The 27,355-nt window shown below is 42.9% G+C and overlaps 1 protein-coding gene across 1 annotated transcript in view; it reads left to right on the forward strand.

Moving 5' to 3' along the window:
• Window positions 1–23,376, forward strand: part of LOC121561485 (mucin-5AC-like) — a 37,705-nt gene extending 14,329 nt beyond the window's left edge. Inside the window, exons 27-44 of the mRNA XM_045220203.1 lie at window positions 17,411–17,631; window positions 17,774–17,945; window positions 18,161–18,408; window positions 18,614–18,797; window positions 18,885–19,077; window positions 19,270–19,448; window positions 19,542–19,611; window positions 19,701–19,831; window positions 20,191–20,225; window positions 20,528–20,696; window positions 20,840–20,938; window positions 21,037–21,077; window positions 21,382–21,504; window positions 21,756–21,854; window positions 22,059–22,187; window positions 22,494–22,533; window positions 22,683–22,806; window positions 23,120–23,376. Of these exons, the coding sequence (XP_045076138.1) occupies window positions 17,411–17,631; window positions 17,774–17,945; window positions 18,161–18,408; window positions 18,614–18,797; window positions 18,885–19,077; window positions 19,270–19,448; window positions 19,542–19,611; window positions 19,701–19,831; window positions 20,191–20,225; window positions 20,528–20,696; window positions 20,840–20,938; window positions 21,037–21,077; window positions 21,382–21,504; window positions 21,756–21,854; window positions 22,059–22,187; window positions 22,494–22,533; window positions 22,683–22,806; window positions 23,120–23,327 (2,465 nt within the window). The 3' untranslated portion in view covers window positions 23,328–23,376. The remainder of the gene's footprint in view (window positions 1–17,410; window positions 17,632–17,773; window positions 17,946–18,160; window positions 18,409–18,613; window positions 18,798–18,884; window positions 19,078–19,269; window positions 19,449–19,541; window positions 19,612–19,700; window positions 19,832–20,190; window positions 20,226–20,527; window positions 20,697–20,839; window positions 20,939–21,036; window positions 21,078–21,381; window positions 21,505–21,755; window positions 21,855–22,058; window positions 22,188–22,493; window positions 22,534–22,682; window positions 22,807–23,119) is intronic.
• The last annotated feature ends 3,979 nt before the right edge of the window (window positions 23,377–27,355 follow it).

Here is a 27,355-nt window from a genome sequence, read left to right on the forward strand (position 1 = left end):
TCAGCAAAAGTGCTTTGATTACGAGATTCGAGTGAAATGTTGTCAATGTGGACCCACAACATCCATCCCAACCACAACATCAACAGTTCCTCCAACCACAACTCCTACACCCACTACTAAAACCTTAACATCGACAGTTCCATCTACAACAACAAGTCGGCCTCCCACCTCTACTACAACTCCAACCACTACTCCTACATACACCACAACAGGAGTATCAACTACTCCCTGCAGTGGTGAAGAAACATGTGTGTGGTCAGACTGGATCAACCTTGGTCAGCCAACCTCTGGATCTGAAGGTGGAGATAATGAATCCATTAAGAACATCATTGCTGCTGGTTATCACATTTGCTCAGTTCCAGAGGCAGTTGAATGTAGAGCAAAACAATACCCTGGACTTCAGATCTCTCAGCTTGGCCAAGACGTGACTTGCAATCCATCCGTTGGACTGATTTGTAACAACAATAAGCAAGGTCTTCAGCAAAACTGCTTTGATTACGAGATTCGAGTGAAATGTTGTCAATGTGGACCCACAACATCCATCCCAACCACAACAACAACATCAACAGTTCCTCCAACCACAACTCCTACACCCACTACTAAAACCTTAACGTCGACAGTTTCATCTACAACAACAAGTCGGCCTCCCACCTCTACTACAACTCCAACCACTACTCCTACATACACCACAACAGGAGTATCAACTACTCCCTGCAGTGGTGAAGAAACATGTGTGTGGTCAGACTGGATCAACCTTGGTCAGCCAACCTCTGGATCTGAAGGTGGAGATAATGAATCCATTAAGAACATCATTGCTGCTGGTTATCACATTTGCTCAGCTCCAGAGGCAGTTGAGTGCAGAGCAAAACAATACCCTGGACTTCAGATCTCTCAGCTTGGCCAAGATGTGACTTGCAATCCATCCGTTGGACTGATTTGTAACAACAATAAGCAAGGTCTTCAGCAAAAGTGCTTTGATTACGAGATTCGAGTGAAATGTTGTCAATGTGAACCCACAACACACATCCCAACCACAACAACAACATCAACAGTTCCTCCAACCACAACTCCTACACCCACTACTAAAACCTTAACATCGACAGTTCCATCTACAACAACAAGTCGGCCTCCCACCTCTACTACAACACCAACCACTACTCCTACATACACCACAACAGGAGTATCAACTACTCCCTGCAGTGGTGAAGAAACATGTGTGTGGTCAGACTGGATCAACCTTGGTCAGCCAACCTCTGGATCTGAAGGTGGAGATAATGAATCCATTAAGAACATCATTGCTGCTGGTTATCACATTTGCTCAGTTCCAGAGGCAGTTGAATGTAGAGCAAAACAATACCCTGGACTTCAGATCTCTCAGCTTGGCCAAGATGTGACTTGCAATCCATCCGTTGGACTGATTTGTAACAACAATAAGCAAGGTCTTCAGCAAAAGTGCTTTGATTACGAGATTCGAGTGAAATGTTGTCAATGTGGACCCACAACATCCATCCCAACCACAACAACAACATCAACAGTTCCTCCAACCACAACTCCTACACCCACTACTAAAACCTTAACATCGACAGTTCCATCTACAACAACAAGTCGGCCTCCCACCTCTACTACAACTCCAACCACTACTCCTACATACACCACAACAGGAGTATCAACTACTCCCCTGCAGTGGTGAAGAAACATGTGTGTGGTCAGACTGGATCAACCTTGGTCAGCCAACCTCTGGATCTGAAGGTGGAGATAATGAATCCATTAAGAACATCATTGCTGCTGGTTATCACATTTGCTCAGCTCCAGAGGCAGTTGAGTGCAGAGCAAAACAATACCCTGGACTTCAGATCTCTCAGCTTGGCCAAGATGTGACTTGCAATCCATCCGTTGGACTGATTTGTAACAACAATAAGCAAGGTCTTCAGAAAAAGTGCTTTGATTACGAAATTCGAGTGAAATGTTGTCAATGTGGACCCACAACATCCATCCCAACCACAACAACAACATCAACAGTTCCTCCAACCACAACTCCTACACCCACTACTAAAACCTTAACATCGACAGTTCCATCTACAACAACAAGTCGGCCTCCCACCTCTACTACAACTCCAACCACTACTCCTACATACACCACAACAGGAGTATCAACTACTCCCTGCAGTGGTGAAGAAACATGTGTGTGGTCAGACTGGATCAACCTTGGTCAGCCAACCTCTGGATCTGAAGGTGGAGATAATGAATCCATTAAGAACATCATTGCTGCTGGTTATCACATTTGCTCAGTTCCAGAGGCAGTTGAATGTAGAGCAAAACAATACCCTGGACTTCAGATCTCTCAGCTTGGCCAAGACGTGACTTGCAATCCATCCGTTGGACTGATTTGTAACAACAATAAGCAAGGTCTTCAGCAAAAGTGCTTTGATTACGAGATTCGAGTGAAATGTTGTCAATGTGGACCCACAACATCCATCCCAACCACAACAACAACATCAACAGTTCCTCCAACCACAACTCCTACACCCACTACTAAAACCTTAACATCGACAGTTCCATCTACAACAACAAGTCGGCCTCCCACCTCTACTACAACTCCAACCACTACTCCTACATACACCACAACAGGAGTATCAACTACTCCCTGCAGTGGTGAAGAAACATGTGTGTGGTCAGACTGGATCAACCTTGGTCAGCCAACCTCTGGATCTGAAGGTGGAGATAATGAATCCATTAAGAACATCATTGCTGCTGGTTATCACATTTGCTCAGTTCCAGAGGCAGTTGAATGTAGAGCAAAACAATACCCTGGACTTCAGATCTCTCAGCTTGGCCAAGATGTGACTTGCAATCCATCCGTTGGACTGATTTGTAACAACAATAAGCAAGGTCTTCAGCAAAAGTGCTTTGATTACGAGATTCGAGTGAAATGTTGTCAATGTGAACCCACAACATCCATCCCAACCACAACAACAACATCAACAGTTCCTCCAACCACAACTCCTACACCCAATACTAAAACCTTAACATCGACAGTTCCATTTACAACAACAAGTCGGCCTCTCACCTCTACTACAACTCCAACCACTACTCCTACATACACCACAACAGGAGTATCAACTACTCCCTGCAGTGGTGAAGAAACATGTGTGTGGTCAGACTGGATCAACCTTGGTCAGCCAACCTCTGGATCTGAAGGTGGAGATAATGAATCCATTAAGAACATCATTGCTGCTGGTTATCACATTTGCTCAGCTCCAGAGGCAGTTGAATGCAGAGCAAAACAATACCCTGGACTTCAGATCTCTCAGCTTGGCCAAGACGTGACTTGCAATCCATCCGTTGGACTGATTTGTAACAACAATAAGCAAGGTCTTCAGCAAAAGTGCTTTGATTACGAGATTCGAGTGAAATGTTGTCAATGTGGACCCACAACATCCATCCCAACCACAACAACAACATCAACAGTTCCTCCAACCACAACTCCTACACCCACTACTAAAACCTTAACATCGACAGTTCCATCTACAACAACAAGTCGGCCTCCCACCTCTACTACAACTCCAACCACTACTCCTACATACACCACAACAGGAGTATCAACTACTCCCCTGCAGTGGTGAAGAAACATGTGTGTGGTCAGACTGGATCAACCTTGGTCAGCCAACCTCTGGATCTGAAGGTGGAGATGATGAATCCATTAAGAACATCATTGCTGCTGGTTATCACATTTGCTCAGTTCCAGAGGCAGTTGAATGTAGAGCAAAACAATACCCTGGACTTCAGATCTCTCAGCTTGGCCAAGACGTGACTTGCAATCCATCCGTTGGACTGATTTGTAACAACAATAAGCAAGGTCTTCAGCAAAAGTGCTTTGATTACGAGATTCGAGTGAAATGTTGTCAATGTGGACCCACAACATCCATCCCAACCACAACAACAACATCAACAGTTCCTCCAACCACAACTCCTACACCCACTACTAAAACCTTAACATCGACAGTTCCATCTACAACAACAAGTCGGCCTCCCACCTCTACTACAACTCCAACCACTACTCCTACATACACCACAACAGGAGTATCAACTACTCCCTGCAGTGGTGAAGAAACATGTGTGTGGTCAGACTGGATCAACCTTGGTCAGCCAACCTCTGGATCTGAAGGTGGAGATAACGAATCCATTAAGAACATCATTGCTGCTGGTTATCACATTTGCTCAGCTCCAGAGGCAGTTGAGTGCAGAGCAAAACAATACCCTGGACTTCAGATCTCTCAGCTTGGCCAAGACGTGACTTGCAATCCATCCGTTGGACTGATTTGTAACAACAATAAGCAAGGTCTTCAGAAAAAGTGCTTTGATTACGAGATTCGAGTGAAATGTTGTCAATGTGGACCCACAACATCCATCCCAACCACAACAACAACATCAACAGTTCCTCCAACCACAACTCCTACACCCACTACTAAAACCTTAACATCGACAGTTCCATCTACAACAACAAGTCGGCCTCCCACCTCTACTACAACTCCAACCACTACTCCTACATACACCACAACAGGAGTATCAACTACTCCCTGCAGTGGTGAAGAAACATGTGTGTGGTCAGACTGGATCAACCTTGGTCAGCCAACCTCTGGATCTGAAGGTGGAGATAATGAATCCATTAAGAACATCATTGCTGCTGGTTATCACATTTGCTCAGTTCCAGAGGCAGTTGAATGTAGAGCAAAACAATACCCTGGACTTCAGATCTCTCAGCTTGGCCAAGACGTGACTTGCAATCCATCCGTTGGACTGATTTGTAACAACAATAAGCAAGGTCTTCAGCAAAAGTGCTTTGATTACGAGATTCGAGTGAAATGTTGTCAATGTGGACCCACAACACACATCCCAACCACAACAACAACATCAACAGTTCCTCCAACCACAACTCCTACACCCACTACTAAAACCTTAACATCGACAGTTCCATCTACAACAACAAGTCGGCCTCTCACCTCTACTACAACTCCAACCACTACTCCTACATACACCACAACAGGAGTATCAACTACTCCCTGCAGTGGTGAAGAAACATGTGTGTGGTCAGACTGGATCAACCTTGGTCAGCCAACCTCTGGAACTGAAGGTGGAGATAATGAATCCATTAAGAACATCATTGCTGCTGGTTATCACATTTGCTCAGTTCCAGAGGCAGTTGAATGTAGAGCAAAACAATACCCTGGACTTCAGATCTCTCAGCTTGGCCAAGATGTGACTTGCAATCCATCCGTTGGACTGATTTGTAACAACAATAAGCAAGGTCTTCAGCAAAAGTGCTTTGATTACGAGATTCGAGTGAAATGTTGTCAATGTGGACCCACAACATCCATCCCAACCACAACAACAACATCAACAGTTCCTCCAACCACAACTCCTACACCCACTACTAAAACCTTAACATCGACAGTTCCATCTACAACAACAAGTCGGCCTCCCACCTCTACTACAACTCCAACCACTACTCCTACATACACCACAACAGGAGTATCAACTACTCCCTGCAGTGGTGAAGAAACATGTGTGTGGTCAGACTGGATCAACCTTGGTCAGCCAACCTCTGGATCTGAAGGTGGAGATAATGAATCCATTAAGAACATCATTGCTGCTGGTTATCACATTTGCTCAGCTCCAGAGGCAGTTGAATGTAGAGCAAAACAATACCCTGGACTTCAGATCTCTCAGCTTGGCCAAGACGTGACTTGCAATCCATCCGTTGGACTGATTTGTAACAACAATAAGCAAGGTCTTCAGCAAAAGTGCTTTGATTACGAGATTCGAGTGAAATGTTGTCAATGTGGACCCACAACATCCATCCCAACCACAACAACAACATCAACAGTTCCTCCAACCACAACTCCTACACCCACTACTAAAACCTTAACATCGACAGTTCCATCTACAACAACAAGTCGGCCTCCCACCTCTACTACAACTCCAACCACTACTCCTACATACACCACAACAGGAGTATCAACTACTCCCCTGCAGTGGTGAAGAAACATGTGTGTGGTCAGACTGGATCAACCTTGGTCAGCCAACCTCTGGATCTGAAGGTGGAGATAATGAATCCATTAAGAACATCATTGCTGCTGGTTATCACATTTGCTCAGTTCCAGAGGCAGTTGAATGTAGAGCAAAACAATACCCTGGACTTCAGATCTCTCAGCTTGGCCAAGACGTGACTTGCAATCCATCCGTTGGACTGATTTGTAACAACAATAAGCAAGGTCTTCAGCAAAAGTGCTTTGATTACGAGATTCGAGTGAAATGTTGTCATTGTGGACCCACAACATCCATCCCAACCACAACAACAACATCAACAGTTCCTCCAACCACAACTCCTACACCCACTACTAAAACCTTAACATCGACAGTTCCATCTACAACAACAAGTCGGCCTCCCACCTCTACTACAACTTCAACCACTACTCCTACATACACCACAACAGGAGTATCAACTACTCCCTGCAGTGGTGAAGAAACATGTGTGTGGTCAGACTGGATCAACCTTGGTCAGCCAACCTCTGGATCTGAAGGTGGAGATGATGAATCCATTAAGAACATCATTGCTGCTGGTTATCACATTTGCTCAGCTCCAGAGGCAGTTGAGTGCAGAGCAAAACAATACCCTGGACTTCAGATCTCTCAGCTTGGCCAAGACGTGACTTGCAATCCATCCGTTGGACTGATTTGTAACAACAATAAGCAAGGTCTTCAGAAAAAGTGCTTTGATTACGAGATTCGAGTGAAATGTTGTCAATGTGGACCCACAACATCCATCCCAACCACAACAACAACATCAACAGTTCCTCCAACCACAACTCCTACACCCACTACTAAAACCTTAACATCGACAGTTCCATCTACAACAACAAGTCGGCCTCCCACCTCTACTACAACTCCAACCACTACTCCTACATACACCACAACAGGAGTATCAACTACTCCCTGCAGTGGTGAAGAAACATGTGTGTGGTCAGACTGGATCAACCTTGGTCAGCCAACCTCTGGATCTGAAGGTGGAGATAATGAATCCATTAAGAACATCATTGCTGCTGGTTATCACATTTGCTCAGCTCCAGAGGCAGTTGAGTGCAGAGCAAAACAATACCCTGGACTTCAGATCTCTCAGCTTGGCCAAGATGTGACTTGCAATCCATCCGTTGGACTGATTTGTAACAACAATAAGCAAGGTCTTCAGCAAAAGTGCTTTGATTACGAGATTCGAGTGAAATGTTGTCAATGTGGACCCACAACATCCATCCCAACCACAACAACAACATCAACAGTTCCTCCAACCACAACTCCTACACCCACTACTAAAACCTTAACATCGACAGTTCCATCTACAACAACAAGTCGGCCTCCCACCTCTACTACAACTCCAACCACTACTCCTACATACACCACAACAGGAGTATCAACTACTCCCTGCAGTGGTGAAGAAACATGTGTGTGGTCAGACTGGATCAACCTTGGTCAGCCAACCTCTGGATCTGAAGGTGGAGATAATGAATCCATTAAGAACATCATTGCTGCTGGTTATCACATTTGCTCAGTTCCAGAGGCAGTTGAATGTAGAGCAAAACAATACCCTGGACTTCAGATCTCTCAGCTTGGCCAAGATGTGACTTGCAATCCATCCGTTGGACTGATTTGTAACAACAATAAGCAAGGTCTTCAGCAAAAGTGCTTTGATTACGAGATTCGAGTGAAATGTTGTCAATGTGGACCCACAACACCATCCCAACCACAACAACAACATCAACAGTTCCTCCAACCACAACTCCTACACCCACTACTAAAACCTTAACATCGACAGTTCCATCTACAACAACAAGTCGGCCTCCCACCTCTACTACAACTCCAACCACTACTCCTACATACACCACAACAGGAGTATCAACTACTCCCCTGCAGTGGTGAAGAAACATGTGTGTGGTCAGACTGGATCAACCTTGGTCAGCCAACCTCTGGATCTGAAGGTGGAGATAATGAATCCATTAAGAACATCATTGCTGCTGGTTATCACATTTGCTCAGTTCCAGAGGCAGTTGAATGTAGAGCAAAACAATACCCTGGACTTCAGATCTCTCAGCTTGGCCAAGATGTGACTTGCAATCCATCCGTTGGACTGATTTGTAACAACAATAAGCAAGGTCTTCAGCAAAAGTGCTTTGATTACGAGATTCGAGTGAAATGTTGTCAATGTGGACCCACAACATCCATCCCAACCACAACAACAACATCAACAGTTCCTCCAACCACAACTCCTACACCCACTACTAAAACCTTAACATCGACAGTTCCATCTACAACAACAAGTCGGCCTCCCACCTCTACTACAACTCCAACCACTACTCCTACATACACCACAACAGGAGTATCAACTACTCCCTGCAGTGGTGAAGAAACATGTGTGTGGTCAGACTGGATCAACCTTGGTCAGCCAACCTCTGGATCTGAAGGTGGAGATAATGAATCCATTAAGAACATCATTGCTGCTGGTTATCACATTTGCTCAGCTCCAGAGGCAGTTGAATGTAGAGCAAAACAATACCCTGGACTTCAGATCTCTCAGCTTGGCCAAGATGTGACTTGCAATCCATCCGTTGGACTGATTTGTAACAACAATAAGCAAGGTCTTCAGCAAAAGTGCTTTGATTACGAGATTCGAGTGAAATGTTGTCAATGTGGACCCACAACACACATCCCAACCACAACAACAACATCAACAGTTCCTCCAACCACAACTCCTACACCCACTACTAAAACCTTAACATCGACAGTTCCATCTACAACAACAAGTCGGCCTCCCACCTCTACTACAACTCCAACCACTACTCCTACATACACCACAACAGGAGTATCAACTACTCCCTGCAGTGGTGAAGAAACATGTGTGTGGTCAGACTGGATCAACCTTGGTCAGCCAACCTCTGGATCTGAAGGTGGAGATAATGAATCCATTAAGAACATCATTGCTGCTGGTTATCACATTTGCTCAGCTCCAGAGGCAGTTGAGTGTAGAGCAAAACAATACCCTGGACTTCAGATCTCTCAGCTTGGCCAAGACGTGACTTGCAATCCATCCGTTGGACTGATTTGTAACAACAATAAGCAAGGTCTTCAGCAAAAGTGCTTTGATTACGAGATTCGAGTGAAATGTTGTCAATGTGGACCCACAACATCCATCCCAACCACAACAACAACATCAACAGTTCCTCCAACCACAACTCCTACACCCACTACTAAAACCTTAACATCGACAGTTCCATCTACAACAACAAGTCGGCCTCTCACCTCTACTACAACTCCAACCACTACTCCTACATACACCACAACAGGAGTATCAACTACTCCCTGCAGTGGTGAAGAAACATGTGTGTGGTCAGACTGGATCAACCTTGGTCAGCCAACCTCTGGATCTGAAGGTGGAGATAATGAATCCATTAAGAACATCATTGCTGCTGGTTATCACATTTGCTCAGTTCCAGAGGCAGTTGAATGTAGAGCAAAACAATACCCTGGACTTCAGATCTCTCAGCTTGGCCAAGACGTGACTTGCAATCCATCCGTTGGACTGATTTGTAACAACAATAAGCAAGGTCTTCAGCAAAAGTGCTTTGATTACGAGATTCGAGTGAAATGTTGTCAATGTGGACCCACAACATCCATCCCAACCACAACAACAACATCAACAGTTCCTCCAACCACAACTCCTACACCCACTACTAAAACCTTAACATCGACAGTTCCATCTACAACAACAAGTCGGCCTCCCACCTCTACTACAACTCCAACCACTACTCCTACATACACCACAACAGGAGTATCAACTACTCCCTGCAGTGGTGAAGAAACATGTGTGTGGTCAGACTGGATCAACCTTGGTCAGCCAACCTCTGGATCTGAAGGTGGAGATGATGAATCCATTAAGAACATCATTGCTGCTGGTTATCACATTTGCTCAGTTCCAGAGGCAGTTGAATGTAGAGCAAAACAATACCCTGGACTTCAGATCTCTCAGCTTGGCCAAGACGTGACTTGCAATCCATCCGTTGGACTGATTTGTAACAACAATAAGCAAGGTCTTCAGCAAAAGTGCTTTGATTACGAGATTCGAGTGAAATGTTGTCAATGTGGACCCACAACATCCATCCCAACCACAACAACAACATCAACAGTTCCTCCAACCACAACTCCTACACCCACTACTAAAACCTTAACATCGACAGTTCCATCTACAACAACAAGTCGGCCTCTCACCTCTACTACAACTCCAACCACTACTCCTACATACACCACAACAGGAGTATCAACTACTCCCCTGCAGTGGTGAAGAAACATGTGTGTGGTCAGACTGGATCAACCTTGGTCAGCCAACCTCTGGATCTGAAGGTGGAGATAATGAATCCATTAAGAACATCATTGCTGCTGGTTATCACATTTGCTCAGTTGCAGAGGCAGTTGAATGTAGAGCAAAACAATACCCTGGACTTCAGATCTCTCAGCTTGGCCAAGATGTGACTTGCAATCCATCCGTTGGACTGATTTGTAACAACAATAAGCAAGGTCTTCAGCAAAAGTGCTTTGATTACGAGATTCGAGTGAAATGTTGTCAATGTGGACCCACAACATCCATCCCAACCACAACAACAACATCAACAGTTCCTCCAACCACAACTCCTACACCCACTACTAAAACCTTAACATCGACAGTTCCATCTACAACAACAAGTCGGCCTCTCACCTCTACTACAACTCCAACCACTACTCCTACATACACCACAACAGGAGTATCAACTACTCCCTGCAGTGGTGAAGAAACATGTGTGTGGTCAGACTGGATCAACCTTGGTCAGCCAACTTCTGGATCTGAAGGTGGAGATAATGAATCCATTAAGAACATCATTGCTGCTGGTTATCACATTTGCTCAGTTCCAGAGGCAGTTGAATGTAGAGCAAAACAATACCCTGGACTTCAGATCTCTCAGCTTGGCCAAGACGTGACTTGCAATCCATCCGTTGGACTGATTTGTAACAACAATAAGCAAGGTCTTCAGCAAAAGTGCTTTGATTACGAGATTCGAGTGAAATGTTGTCAATGTGGACCCACAACATCCATCCCAACCACAACAACAACATCAACAGTTCCTCCAACCACAACTCCTACACCCACTACTAAAACCTTAACATCGACAGTTCCATCTACAACAACAAGTCGGCCTCCCACCTCTACTACAACTCCAACCACTACTCCTACATACACCACAACAGGAGTATCAACTACTCCCCTGCAGTGGTGAAGAAACATGTGTGTGGTCAGACTGGATCAACCTTGGTCAGCCAACCTCTGGATCTGAAGGTGGAGATGATGAATCCATTAAGAACATCATTGCTGCTGGTTATCACATTTGCTCAGTTCCAGAGGCAGTTGAATGTAGAGCAAAACAATACCCTGGACTTCAGATCTCTCAGCTTGGCCAAGACGTGACTTGCAATCCATCCGTTGGACTGATTTGTAACAACAATAAGCAAGGTCTTCAGCAAAAGTGCTTTGATTACGAGATTCGAGTGAAATGTTGTCAATGTGGACCCACAACACACATCCCAACCACAACAACAACATCAACAGTTCCTCCAACCACAACTCCTACACCCACTACTAAAACCTTAACATCGACAGTTCCATCTACAACAACAAGTCGGCCTCTCACCTCTACTACAACTCCAACCACTACTCCTACATACACCACAACAGGAGTATCAACTACTCCCTGCAGTGGTGAAGAAACATGTGTGTGGTCAGACTGGATCAACCTTGGTCAGCCAACCTCTGGATCTGAAGGTGGAGATAATGAATCCATTAAGAACATCATTGCTGCTGGTTATCACATTTGCTCAGTTCCAGAGGCAGTTGAATGTAGAGCAAAACAATACCCTGGACTTCAGATCTCTCAGCTTGGCCAAGACGTGACTTGCAATCCATCCGTTGGACTGATTTGTAACAACAATAAGCAAGGTCTTCAGCAAAAGTGCTTTGATTACGAGATTCGAGTGAAATGTTGTCAATGTGGACCCACAACATCCATCCCAACCACAACAACAACATCAACAGTTCCTCCAACCACAACTCCTACACCCACTACTAAAACCTTAACATCGACAGTTCCATCTACAACAACAAGTCGGCCTCCCACCTCTACTACAACTCCAACCACTACTCCTACATACACCACAACAGGAGTATCAACTACTCCCTGCAGTGGTGAAGAAACATGTGTGTGGTCAGACTGGATCAACCTTGGTCAGCCAACCTCTGGATCTGAAGGTGGAGATGATGAATCCATTAAGAACATCATTGCTGCTGGTTATCACATTTGCTCAGTTCCAGAGGCAGTTGAATGTAGAGCAAAACAATACCCTGGACTTCAGATCTCTCAGCTTGGCCAAGACGTGACTTGCAATCCATCCGTTGGACTGATTTGTAACAACAATAAGCAAGGTCTTCAGCAAAAGTGCTTTGATTACGAGATTCGAGTGAAATGTTGTCAATGTGGACCCACAACACACATCCCAACCACAACAACAACATCAACAGTTCCTCCAACCACAACTCCTACACCCACTACTAAAACCTTAACATCGACAGTTCCATCTACAACAACAAGTCGGCCTCTCACCTCTACTACAACTCCAACCACTACTCCTACATACACCACAACAGGAGTATCAACTACTCCCTGCAGTGGTGAAGAAACATGTGTGTGGTCAGACTGGATCAACCTTGGTCAGCCAACCTCTGGATCTGAAGGTGGAGATAATGAATCCATTAAGAACATCATTGCTGCTGGTTATCACATTTGCTCAGTTCCAGAGGCAGTTGAATGTAGAGCAAAACAATACCCTGGACTTCAGATCTCTCAGCTTGGCCAAGACGTGACTTGCAATCCATCCGTTGGACTGATTTGTAACAACAATAAGCAAGGTCTTCAGCAAAAGTGCTTTGATTACGAGATTCGAGTGAAATGTTGTCAATGTGGACCCACAACATCCATCCCAACCACAACAACAACATCAACAGTTCCTCCAACCACAACTCCTACACCCACTACTAAAACCTTAACATCGACAGTTCCATCTACAACAACAAGTCGGCCTCCCACCTCTACTACAACTCCAACCACTACTCCTACATACACCACAACAGGAGTATCAACTACTCCCTGCAGTGGTGAAGAAACATGTGTGTGGTCAGACTGGATCAACCTTGGTCAGCCAACCTCTGGATCTGAAGGTGGAGATAATGAATCCATTAAGAACATCATTGCTGCTGGTTATCACATTTGCTCAGTTCCAGAGGCAGTTGAATGTAGAGCAAAACAATACCCTGGACTTCAGATCTCTCAGCTTGGCCAAGACGTGACTTGCAATCCATCCGTTGGACTGATTTGTAACAACAATAAGCAAGGTCTTCAGCAAAAGTGCTTTGATTACGAGATTCGAGTGAAATGTTGTCAATGTGGACCCACAACATCCATCCCAACCACAACAACAACATCAACAGTTCCTCCAACCACAACTCCTACACCCACTACTAAAACCTTAACATCGACAGTTCCATCTACAACAACAAGTCGGCCTCCCACCTCTACTACAACTCCAACCACTACTCCTACATACACCACAACAGGAGTATCAACTACTCCCCTGCAGTGGTGAAGAAACATGTGTGTGGTCAGACTGGATCAACCTTGGTCAGCCAACCTCTGGATCTGAAGGTGGAGATGATGAATCCATTAAGAACATCATTGCTGCTGGTTATCACATTTGCTCAGTTCCAGAGGCAGTTGAATGTAGAGCAAAACAATACCCTGGACTTCAGATCTCTCAGCTTGGCCAAGACGTGACTTGCAATCCATCCGTTGGACTGATTTGTAACAACAATAAGCAAGGTCTTCAGCAAAAGTGCTTTGATTACGAGATTCGAGTGAAATGTTGTCAATGTGAACCCACAACACACATCCCAACCACAACAACAACATCAACAGTTCCTCCAACCACAACTCCTACACCCACTACTAAAACCTTAACATCGACAGTTCCATCTACAACAACAAGTCGGCCTCCCACCTCTACTACAACTCCAACCACTACTCCTACATACACCACAACAGGAGTATCAACTACTCCCTGCAGTGGTGAAGAAACATGTGTGTGGTCAGACTGGATCAACCTTGGTCAGCCAACCTCTGGATCTGAAGGTGGAGATGATGAATCCATTAAGAACATCATTGCTGCTGGTTATCACATTTGCTCAGTTCCAGAGGCAGTTGAATGTAGAGCAAAACAATACCCTGGACTTCAGATCTCTCAGCTTGGCCAAGACGTGACTTGCAATCCATCCGTTGGACTGATTTGTAACAACAATAAGCAAGGTCTTCAGCAAAAGTGCTTTGATTACGAGATTCGAGTGAAATGTTGTCAATGTGGACCCACAACATCCATCCCAACCACAACAACAACATCAACAGTTCCTCCAACCACAACTCCTACACCCACTACTAAAACCTTAACATCGACAGTTCCATCTACAACAACAAGTCGGCCTCCCACCTCTACTACAACTCCAACCACTACTCCTACATACACCACAACAGGAGTATCAACTACTCCCTGCAGTGGTGAAGAAACATGTGTGTGGTCAGACTGGATCAACCTTGGTCAGCCAACCTCTGGATCTGAAGGTGGAGATAATGAATCCATTAAGAACATCATTGCTGCTGGTTATCACATTTGCTCAGTTCCAGAGGCAGTTGAATGTAGAGCAAAACAATACCCTGGACTTCAGATCTCTCAGCTTGGCCAAGACGTGACTTGCAATCCATCCGTTGGACTGATTTGTAACAACAATAAGCAAGGTCTTCAGCAAAAGTGCTTTGATTACGAGATTCGAGTGAAATGTTGTCAATGTGGACCCACAACATCCATCCCAACCACAACAACAACATCAACAGTTCCTCCAACCACAACTCCTACACCCACTACTAAAACCTTAACATCGACAGTTCCATCTACAACAACAAGTCGGCCTCCCACCTCTACTACAACTCCAACCACTACTCCTACATACACCACAACAGGAGTATCAACTACTCCCTGCAGTGGTGAAGAAACATGTGTGTGGTCAGACTGGATCAACCTTGGTCAGCCAACCTCTGGATCTGAAGGTGGAGATGATGAATCCATTAAGAACATCATTGCTGCTGGTTATCACATTTGCTCAGTTCCAGAGGCAGTTGAATGTAGAGCAAAACAATACCCTGGACTTCAGATCTCTCAGCTTGGCCAAGACGTGACTTGCAATCCATCCGTTGGACTGATTTGTAACAACAATAAGCAAGGTCTTCAGCAAAAGTGCTTTGATTACGAGATTCGAGTGAAATGTTGTCAATGTGGACCCACAACATCCATCCCAACCACAACAACAACATCAACAGTTCCTCCAACCACAACTCCTACACCCACTACTAAAACCTTAACATCGACAGTTCCATCTACAACAACAAGTCGGCCTCCCACCTCTACTACAACTCCAACCACTACTCCTACATACACCACAACAGGAGTATCAACTACTCCCTGCAGTGGTGAAGAAACATGTGTGTGGTCAGACTGGATCAACCTTGGTCAGCCAACCTCTGGATCTGAAGGTGGAGATAATGAATCCATTAAGAACATCATTGCTGCTGGTTATCACATTTGCTCAGCTCCAGAGGCAGTTGAGTGCAGAGCTAAACAGTACCCTGGACTTCAGATCTCTCAGCTTGGCCAAGATCTGACTTGCAATCCATCCGTTGGACTGATTTGTAACAACAATAAGCAAGGTCTCCAGCAAAAGTGCTTCGATTATGAGATTCGAGTGAAATGTTGTCAATGTGGACCCACAACTCACATCCCAACCACAACAACAACATCAACAGTTCCTCCAACCACAACTCCTACACCCATTACTAAAACCTTAACATCGACAGTTCCATCTACAACAACAAGTCGGCCTCCCACCTCTACTACAACTCCAACCACTACTCCTACATACACCACAACAGGAGTATCAACTACTCCCCTGCAGTGGTGAAGAAACATGTGTGTGGTCAGACTGGATCAACCTTGGTCAGCCAACCTCTGGATCTGAAGGTGGAGATAATGAATCCATTAAGAACATAATTGCTGCTGGTTATCACATTTGCTCAGTTCCAGAGGCAGTTGAATGTAGAGCAAAACAATACCCTGGACTTCAGATCTCTCAGCTTGGCCAAGACGTGACTTGCAATCCATCCGTTGGACTGATTTGTAACAACAATAAGCAAGGTCTTCAGCAAAAGTGCTTTGATTACGAGATTCGAGTGAAATGTTGTCAATGTGGACCCACAACATCCATCCCAACCACAACAACAACATCAACAGTTCCTCCAACCACAACTCCTACACCCACTACTAAAACCTTAATATCGACAGTTCCATCTACAACAAGTCGGCCTCCCACCTCTACTACAACTCCAACCACTACTCCTACATACACCACAACAGGAGTATCAACTACTCCCTGCAGTGGTGAAGAAACATGTGTGTGGTCAGACTGGATCAACCTTGGTCAGCCAACCTCTGGATCTGAAGGTGGAGATAATGAATCCATTAAGAACATCATTGCTGCTGGTTATCACATTTGCTCAGTTCCAGAGGCAGTTGAATGTCGAGCAAAACAATACCCTGGACTTCAGATCTCTCAGCTTGGCCAAGATGTGACTTGCAATCCATCCGTTGGACTGATTTGTAACAACAATAAGCAAGGTCTTCAGCAAAAGTGCTTTGATTACGAGATTCGAGTGAAATGTTGTCAATGTGAACCCACAACACACATCCCAACCACAACAACAACATCAACAGTTCCTCCAACCACAACTCCTACACCCACTACTAAAACCTTAACATCGACAGTTCCACCTACAACAAAAACAACAACTAAGCATCCCAGCCCCACTACAATCACAACCACCACAACATTGGCTGCCACAATAACAACAACATCAACTCAGCCACCCTTCACTAGTATTATTCCTACAACCTCATTTACTGTAATAACTGCTGGAACAACCAAACCAACGATTCCACACACTGAACCGCATTGTTCTTGCTACTTCAATCAAAGTTATTTCCCCAATGGTACGTTTTTATTTTCTAACTTTCCAAGTTTGAAACCTTTTGTACCATTAGTTCAGCTATTAGTGATGGTCAATTTGCATGTAATTTTACACGTTAAATTGGAAACTTGCTTAATGAATACTCCTCAAAATACTTTCAGGCTCAATTGTCTACAATGTCTCTGACCATGATGGATGGTGCTACTATGCTTTCTGCAACAAGACTTGTGAAGTAGAAACACATTCTACCAGATGTAATACATCAACTACTCCAGTTCCTCCTACTACACCAACCACTACACACCTTTCAACAACAACAGAAAGACCAACCACCACCCCAAAACAACCACCTAACTGTGACCATGACCATCCTCCAAGACTGGTATTTACTCTGCTATAGATAATAACTTTTGTGGAATCATTCCATAGGAATTATTATTTACAAAATGATGATTTTATTACAAAAATAATAGTTTTATTTCATAGATATTTCCTGTAAGCCTAATATTTTTCTGTGTTTGTAGAACGGTGAAAGCTGGATCCATAACCAGTGCACCAATGGAACATGCGCCAACGGGAAAGTTATTTATGAGCATGTACAATGTGAGACTCCGAAGCCTATAGCATGTGAAAATAACTATCCTCCAATCCAAGTGTATGACGAATCTGGATGCTGTTTCCACTATGAGTGTCAATGTAAGTTCACAAAATCCACTTTAGCTATTGATTTTAGTTCAAAATCTGAAAAATTATACTTACTATTGACTGGTTTCGAGTTATCTAATAGTTACCAGCAGTAAATGTATATGAATGTCTAACAAGGGAAACATATCATCACAGCACTATTAATTCAGCATAAAACATTCCACATCCGTGTGCTTTTAAATGATAATTGTTCTCTTCTTACAAAGGTATCTGCTATGGTTGGGGAGACCCTCACTATGTCACCTTTGATGGAACATACTATGGCTTCCAAGGAAATTGTTCTTACGTCTTGGTCAAAGAAATCCTGCCAAAGTACAACTTCAGTGTTGTAATCGACAATTACTATTGTGATGCCCCAGATGGGCTTTCCTGTCCTCAGTCTCTGACAATTTATTATCAATCTTACGAGATATTCATGACCAAGAAGGACGTTGATGGAGTTTTCACAAGTCTGGTAATTAAAATATCTCAAATAATGAATGTTCAAGACATTTTCATTCATTTTTCATTTAAGAGGAATTAGCTTTTTGATTAGCTTAGATATAAATTAGCTTTAATTTAAGATGGATATAGTTCCTCTATGTATTAGATAAAGGAGACAGTTCTAGAATAGTATTGGGTATACAAATATTGAATTATTGTAACCATTTTTGTCTTAGATTGATGTAAACCAGCAACGCATCATCCCAGCATATGAGACCAAGGACTTCCGCATCACAGACAACGGAATTGACACCCTTTTAGTCATACCAGCAATTAATGCCAAGGTGTCTTTCACTGGTCTTATGTTTAGCATATACCTGCCCTGGGACAAGTTCAGTGGCAACACTGAGGGACAGTGTGGTGAGTACAGGTGTTTTACGGTCACTCTGTTACCATGATTACCCCATGATGTCTCATTGTCTAACAATGGTATTCAATATTATTCAGGGACATGTGACAACAACCGGACAGATGACTGTCGCTTGCCAAATGGGACTATCGATTCATCTTGTCCTGACATGGCACACCAATGGCATGTTGCTGACCACAATAACAGTCATTGCACGCCACCACCACCAGAGCCGACACCACCACAACCAACATGCAGCGATCCACCTATTTGTCATCTCATTCAAAGCGAGTAAGTAGCAATTCGTATTTACAAGAAACCTATCTTCTCTGTAGGATCGATAACCTTTCAATCAGAATCATCTCAGTGCCAGCAACTTGACATACTAAAACACGGCAATCATTTGAAAAAGCCTGAAGACAGTACGAAGTGAATTATCATGTTTAAGTATCTACTCTAACTGAAGCGTGGCATCTTTTTAAGGGTCTTTGAGAGTTGCCATAAGGTAATCCCCTACGAGCCATTCCTTGTGGCATGCATCTTTGATGTGTGTCATATGAGTGATGTCAAAATTGGCTGCACCAGCATGCAGACCTATGCTGATGCATGTGCACAAGAAGGAGTCTGTATTGAGTGGAGAAATTATACAAATGGACAATGTGGTAAGTAGATCACTCCTCAAGACCAAAAAACTCAGACAGCCTCTCTATGATGTAGCTTATTAGTTATTAACCTTTTTCTCTCACCCTCTACAGACTTCACATGCGAGAAACCCAAGGTTTATAATGCCTGCGGTCCACAAGTTGAACCAACCTGTAATGCCTGGTATGTATAATGCTGTTGTTGTTCAGTGGATGGGCATAATGATGGGGAAAAGTCTCTCAGGTATTGACACTTTTTAAATATCTCTGCAGGTACAATTTCAAATTCATCCAGACTCAAAATGAGTTCAGTGTCATGGGAGATATACAATTGGAGGGATGTTATTGCCCCAATGGTACCATTCTGATGAGTTCCACTTCAAACTACTGTATCCCCAGCTGTGGTAAGGATGGTTCAATAACAGCATTGTATGATGACGGTGTGGTGACTTACAGTATGGTGCTGTGATAGTAGCTACATCCTGATGACCTTCACTTTGGGAAGCACAAAGTGTTAATTGTTCATTGCTACTGTAATTGTCTTTTGAAAGCTGGTTCAGCTTTTTGTAAAAAAACAACAACAACAAAAAACGGTTTAACCACAGCATTTTTCACAGATACTTCAATGGTGTTGGTTTTGGTTTATATTGATTTATATTGATGTTATCAAGTGCTTCCGGTACATACAGTACATTATCAAAACTAAGTAGTGGAATGTACTGTATTTCAATTACAATGTATTATTTTCTCTTTGGTTCATCAGATATTTGCCCGTTGCCAAATGGAGAATGGAAAGAGGTAAAATTGTAGTTGAATTTCTCTCACAGGTTTTAGCAGAGAACAGAAACAATTTGTTTCTGATATACACATTAACATCATGTGGGTAGTTCACCTTTGACAATCATGTATAATAATGTATGCAATAGTAATAATAATAATAATAATAACAATAATAATAATAATTTCTTACATTTCTATAGTGCTTTTCTTAGAACCTCAAAGCGCTTCAGTAATGCATGATTCCACACACAGAATGATTGAACTTTGTGCTGGTCGTGTCAATGCAAACCTTGATGAGCTTAAATTGTTCCTCATTGCAGGCAAATGAGACCTGGGTGAGCAACTGCCAGGATTGTGTTTGTGACCCGTACAGTCTGGAAATCCAATGCCAGCCTGTGGCATGCCAACATCAGCCTCCTCTCACCTGTGATCAGGAGGGCCAAGTTAAGGTCGTAGAAACTGTTGACTGTTGTCAAAAGGACAAATGTGGTGAGTGACGTGTTAGGATAATGTGCTCTATATGTGGGCTTTCTAACATCTCCGTTTAAACATTAACATTTTTGGTGACTACCTAATATATCCAACCAATGTGGCCATTTTAATCGTTTTTAATAGTTGTTTCTTTCTAACAGAGTGTGATGTCAAACGATGCTCTACTTCCAAGATAACTTGTCCAGTCGGATTCGAGATAGAGGCAACTATGGGAGTCTGTTGCCCAACTTATCAATGCTGTGAGTATGCGTCTGCATGTGCTTGAGTGTGCATACCATAGATATCCCAACATGTTAGTTGCTGTATTGAGTGGTTATCCATGTTCTTTGCCCCACAGTGCCAATGGATGTCTGTGTATTTAACAACACTGAATATCAGGTGAGAATGCATTCTATGCAATGTTCATTTTGGCCAGTCCCACCACTTCTACACTATCAACAATTTTGAATGTAACTTATTAAAAGAGGACAATGTTATTTTACTTGCATACATTAATAACAAATGAAGTTAAACTAAACAAATTAAAACCCTCCATAAAGCAATTAGAGGCCTCTATTAGGGTGCCAAAAATATTTTTGGGTCAATCCTTTTATGAGATTAGACAAACATTAGATTAGATAGAACACAAAAAGTGTCTCAATTCATACATTTTCCATTGAAATGTTGCATTTTCTCATTCCAGCCTGGTACCAATGTTCCCGAGGACAAGTGTAAGAATTGTGTGTGTGGTGACAGGGTGGATGCCCAAACCCATCTACATATCATTGAGTGTCAACCTACTGAATGTGACACTCACTGCCAGCAGGTAAGTGATCTCCATTGACACATCTACACCCTTTGGCCTCATATGTAATTCAACCAACTTAGTGTAATATTTGCCGAGTTCTTATCCATGTCAAAATATTATAATAACCCTGATTCATCTGTGTCCACTATTGGGCTACTACTGAATAAGTGTAATTACTAGTGAATTACCTGGATCACACATTGGTATGAGAGAGATCATGTGCACATCATAAAGGTTTTCTCCTCTCTGGGCTGACTTCTTCCTTACAGGGCTATGATCATCAAGCCGTTCCTGGGCAGTGTTGTGGGAAGTGTGTACAGACAAGCTGTGTGGTTATGCTGCCAGATAACACCACACACACTATTCAGGTAAAATAGCATCAGGCAGCATTACTATTTACAATTCGTTAAACATATCAGTCCTATTTCACTTTATTATTTAAAAACACCAACATGTAATTGTACTGTAGCACTAAAGTTTTATGCAAAATAACTATCTTACCAATGATACAGTATATCTTAAATCTTTTGAAGAATCTCCTGTTGATATCTTTCACATTCTCACCTCTACAGCCTGGTTCCGTCTGGATACCATCTGGAGACAAGTGTCTAAAGTTTGAGTGCGTAAAGATTATGGACCAACTCATCACAATGGAGGCTAAGACTGTGTGCCCTGACTTCTACCCAGAAGACTGCATACCCGTGAGTTACAATAACCATCTGTCAAATTATCTGTAGGCCGGGAAGCTGGCCCATTTAAAAACAACTGGACAATGTGCAAAATCATACTCGTGAAATTCAGTTTAAACATGCCCAGTCGCTCAGACCAAGTCCTGTTGCTTAATATGGTAAACCTACTGTGTATTTATGTGAGGTTATAGACACCTGCTGCTTAAAGTGAACCATGCAAGAGCACTGCACTGAAAAACATGTGGAGCCGGTTTGGTAAACGCTACGTCAGTGACTTCAAAATGTTCTTGCTTTTTCTTCCATGTTCTTGTTTTTAAGGGAACTGAAGTCATTGCTCCAGATGGTTGCTGCCATGTCTGTGAGTGTCTTTTAACACCATCCTTTTTGATGGACATTTGTAAATCATTCTTGCCCTTTATCATGCATTGAAAAAATAATTTTAGCTATTGCCATGGTCCTCAGAATGGTTAACATTAATTTGTTCGAAAATGTCACTTTTGTGTGCAGGTATTCCAATAAATAAGCCATGCAATGTGACAAAGGGCAAAGTGTACCTGGACAGCAATGGCTGCAAGTCTGCAAACGAGGTGGAAGTGACAACATGCGGTGGATCATGTAGCACCTATGCCATGTGAGTATTTTGATAATTCCTGAAATATTTCAAGAACACTAACACATTAATCCTCCCAATAAAGCAGAATTGGGCTGCCTGTCTAAATGCAAACTACAAATTATATTTTCAGTAATATGTTATGTTACAATGGCTGTGTTTGCAAAGGAAGCCCAATTCTGATATTTTGCCCAATTATTGGCAAAAGAGCTCATCTGATTGGTCAAAACATCAGAATTAGGCTGCCTGTGTAAACTCAGTCAATGTTATATAATTACAACTGCTACCATCACTACTTCCACATAATGACATGGCCTCTCGTTTCTGTTTTCAGGTATTCTCTTGAGGCCAACATGATGGAGCGCTCTTGTACCTGCTGTCGGGAAGTATCCACCACCAAGAAGGAAGTGGAGATGATCTGCCCAGACGGGTCAAAGTACAACCACTCCTACATCCACATCAATAAATGTGGCTGCCAGAGGACAGAGTGCGTGACCCCGGAGGAGACCCAGGTCACAAGGTCACGACGCAGGAGAAGATGAATGACTCGCCACTACCATCCCTTTACTGCTTAGATTAGTTCTCTATTCATGTTCAACTTGTTCAGTTTCCTGCAAAAGTAGGATAAATAGTTTCTGCTTTTTTGTCTAATTTTGTTTTGTTTTAGCCATTCAAAACACATAAATAAAGTTGGCAATAGGCTATGCATATATACCACGTTCTTGTTTTCATTCCTTTTGAAATTCTGTTGAGAAATATTTGATTGCAGACATCCAGTTCAACAGTGACTTATCCTCTTCCAGACAAACAACCACAATTAAAAGTGTCAAAACACTTATTTAAATTTGAGATGGTGTTAGGTTAGAGAAACTGATCAGTAATCAGAAAGTTGCTGGTTTCAGATCCCTGGCACCACTTCCTACTTTTGTCTTTGAATGGCATATTATTATTATTATTATTATTATTATTATTATTATTTGAGCAACGCACTTAGCTAACCTCTACATAGCTCCAGGGGCAGCACTGTGGCTGACCCTGTGCTCCTCCCTATACAGTACTTAAGACACAATTTCGTATTTGATGGACTAATAATGTAATAAAGTACTTGTCCTAACTCATCTCTCATATTAAATAAAGTATACATGATATAAAATTATAAACATAAAAACCAAGAAGGAGCAGATCACTTCATTTTAACTGTACAAAGTGTACAAAGTATAAAATGTACAAAATGCAAAGGGAAGTACAAGGGGCATGTGTGATTATATATAACAAACTGGGTATTGTGCATTATGCACTTAAACAATTTCTTTCAAATGTTTTTGATACTGTTTGTCAAACTGTGGGAAGGTTCCCACCTTAGTTGGAGGGAATTATACAACTATTTTGCTATTTGTTTGCTATTATAACCAGTCCTCTGTTACAGATGACTTACCTTACTGATGTTGTAGCCTCACAACAATCAGACAAAATGTGGATCAATAGACATTCAAATGAAAACTAATATTGCAGAAAAGAGCACTCTGCCTGCTTTATAACATAGCACTTTGTTATACTGACTTGTTTACACCTGGCACAACAAGTGTTGGTGTCCAAAGGAACATTTTGCTAACATCTTTTGGTTAGTTGAGGCTTCAATGGCTCTTTAAAATTAGAAATTCTCTCTGTTTCTTGAAACACCTTACCTGAAACAGAATGATGGAAAATTGAAAATTGGGCCATTCAACAGACCACCACAGTCAAGGCATTTGACAAACATAACATCGATTTCAATCAAAGTCAGTTTAGTGTCAATTGCTATGGACAGGACATTACGGATATTTAGAAGATTATGCCTTGAAGTGCCATAGTGTCAGAGTGGATTAAATATACACTACCGGTCCAAAGTTTTAGAACAGCTACTCATTCAAGGGTCTACTCATTGTGAAAGTGAAGACATCAAAACTACAAAATACAGAAAATAGCCCTATTTGGTAAAAGACCAGATCCATATTATGGCAAGAAAAGCTCAAATAAGCAAAAAGAAACGACAGTCCAGCATTACTTTAAGACATGAAGGTCAATCAATCTGGAACATTTCAAGAACTTTTAAAGTTTCTTCAAGTGCAGTCGCAAAAACAATCAAGCTCTATGATGAAACTGGCTCTCATGAGGACCGCCACAGGAATGGAAGACCCAGAGTTACCTCTGCGGCAGAGGATAAGTTCATTAGAGTTACCAGCCTCAGAAATTGCAGCCAAATAAATGCTTCACAGAGTTCAAGTAACAGACACATCTCAACATCAACTGTTCAGAGGAGACTGTGTGAATCAGGCCTTTGCGGTTGAATTGCTGCAAAGAAACCACTACTAAAGGACACCAATAAGAAGAAGAGACTTGCTTGGGCCAAGAAACACGAGCGATGGACATTAGACCGGTGGAAATTTGTCCTTTGGTCTGGAGTCCAAATTTGAGATTTTTGGTTTCAACCACTGTGTCTTTGTGAGACGCAGAGTAGGTGAACGGATGATCTCCGCATGTGTGGTTCCCACTGTGAAGCATGGAGGAGGAGGTGTGATGGTGTGGGGGTGCTTTGCTGGTGACACTGTCTGTGATTTATTTAGAATTCAAGGCACACTTTACCAACATGGCTACCACAGCATTTTGCAGCGATATGCCATCCCATCTGGTTTGCCTTGGCGTGACCCTGGACAACACTCTGTCGTTCTCCGCTAACATCAAGGCGGTGACCCGATCCTGTAGGTTCATGCTCTACAACATTCGCAGAGTACGACCCTGCCTTACACATGAAGCGGCACAGGTCCTAATCCAGGCACTTGTCATCTCCCGTCTGGATTACTGCAACTCGCTGTTGGCTGGGCTCCCTGCCTGTGCCATTAAACCCCTACAACTCATCCAGAATGCCGCAGCCCGTCTGGTGTTCTACCTTCCCAAGTTCTCTCACGTCACCCCGCTCCTCCGCACACTCCACAGGCTTCCAGTTGAAGCTCGCATCTGCTACAAGACCATGGTGCTTGCCTACGGAGCTGTGAGGGGAACGGCACCTCCGTACCTTCAGGCTCTGATCAGTCCCTACACCCAAACGAGGGCTTTGCGTTCATCCACCTCTGGCCTGCTGGCCCCCCTACCTCTGCGGAAGCACAGTTCCCGCTCAGCCCAGTCAAAACTGTTCGCTGCTCTGGCACCCCAATGGTGGAACAAGCTCCCTCACGACGCCAGGACAGCGGAGTCACTCACCACCTTCCGGAGACACTTGAAACCCCACATCTTTAAGGAATAACTGGAATAGGGTAAAGTAATCCTTCTACCCCCCCTTACCCCACTCCAAAGAAAAGAAAAAAATATATATTGTAAAGTGGTTGTCCCACTGGCTATCATAAGGTGAATGCACCAATTTGTAAGTCGCTCTGGATAAGAGCGTCTGCTAAATTACGAAAATGTAAATGTAAATGTTTGCGCTCAGTGGGACTATCATTTGTTTTTCAACAGGACAATGACCCAACACACCTTCAGGCTGTGTAAGGGCTATTTGACCAAGAAGGAGAGTGATGTAGTGCTGCATCAGATGACCTGGCCTCCACAATCACCCGACCTCAACCCAATTGAGATGGTTTGGGATGAGTTGGACTGCAGAATGAAGGAAAAGCAGCCAACAAGTGATCAGCATATGTGGGAACTCCTTCAAGACTGTTGGAAAAGCATTCCAGGTGAAAATGGTTGAGAGAATGCCAAGAGTGTGCGAAGCTGTCATCAAGGCAAAGGGTGGCTACTTAGAAAAATCTCAAGTATAAAATATATTTTGATTTGTTTAAAACTTTTTTGGTTACTACATGGTTTCATATGTGTTATTTCATAGTTTTGATGTCTTCACTATTATTCTACAATGTAGAAAATAGTAGAAATAAAGCAAATCCATTGAATGAGTAGGTGTTCTAAAACTTTTGACCGTTAGTGTACATTTAAATGATAATTAGATTAATTATTGTATTGATTCTGAATCAACATTGAAAGACCCACCTAAACAGGAAAACAGCATTCCTGTGAGATTAAAAGTTTTCAGTAGAACAGGTTGGGTCAATTTAAAAGGGACCCCATTGCCCAAAGGCCTTAATACTAGGACTGTTTATTAGTTTTACCCAGCTCCAGGCACTGTATACTTGCTGCCTAGTCATCAAAGAAGGAACTCTGAGCTCACAGAAAGTGGGTCATATGTATAACATAATTAGACCAGGAACAGTAAAATACCCATGAAATAATATAATGGTCAAATAAATAAGCGAACATATTTTTTTTATGTAAACATTTATCAAACATGGTGTTGTTGGGGAACTGCTCTTTACTAGCCTATATAGCCGATAAAACAGAAAACATATGTTGCTCAACTGTGTGCTCCACACTGGATAGTTACTCCTGAGTAATTTCTCCCACTCTATTCAAAATAAATATACAGTGGGGAGAACAAGTATTTGATACACTGCCGATTTTGCAGGTTTTCCTACTTACAAAGCATCTAGAGGTCTGTCATTTTTATCATAGGTACACTTCAACTGTGAGAGACGGAATCTAACAC

The sequence above is a fragment of the Coregonus clupeaformis genome, unplaced genomic scaffold (genome assembly GCF_020615455.1).
Source record: "Coregonus clupeaformis isolate EN_2021a unplaced genomic scaffold, ASM2061545v1 scaf3338, whole genome shotgun sequence".
Taxonomy (NCBI): Eukaryota; Metazoa; Chordata; class Actinopteri; order Salmoniformes; family Salmonidae; genus Coregonus; species Coregonus clupeaformis.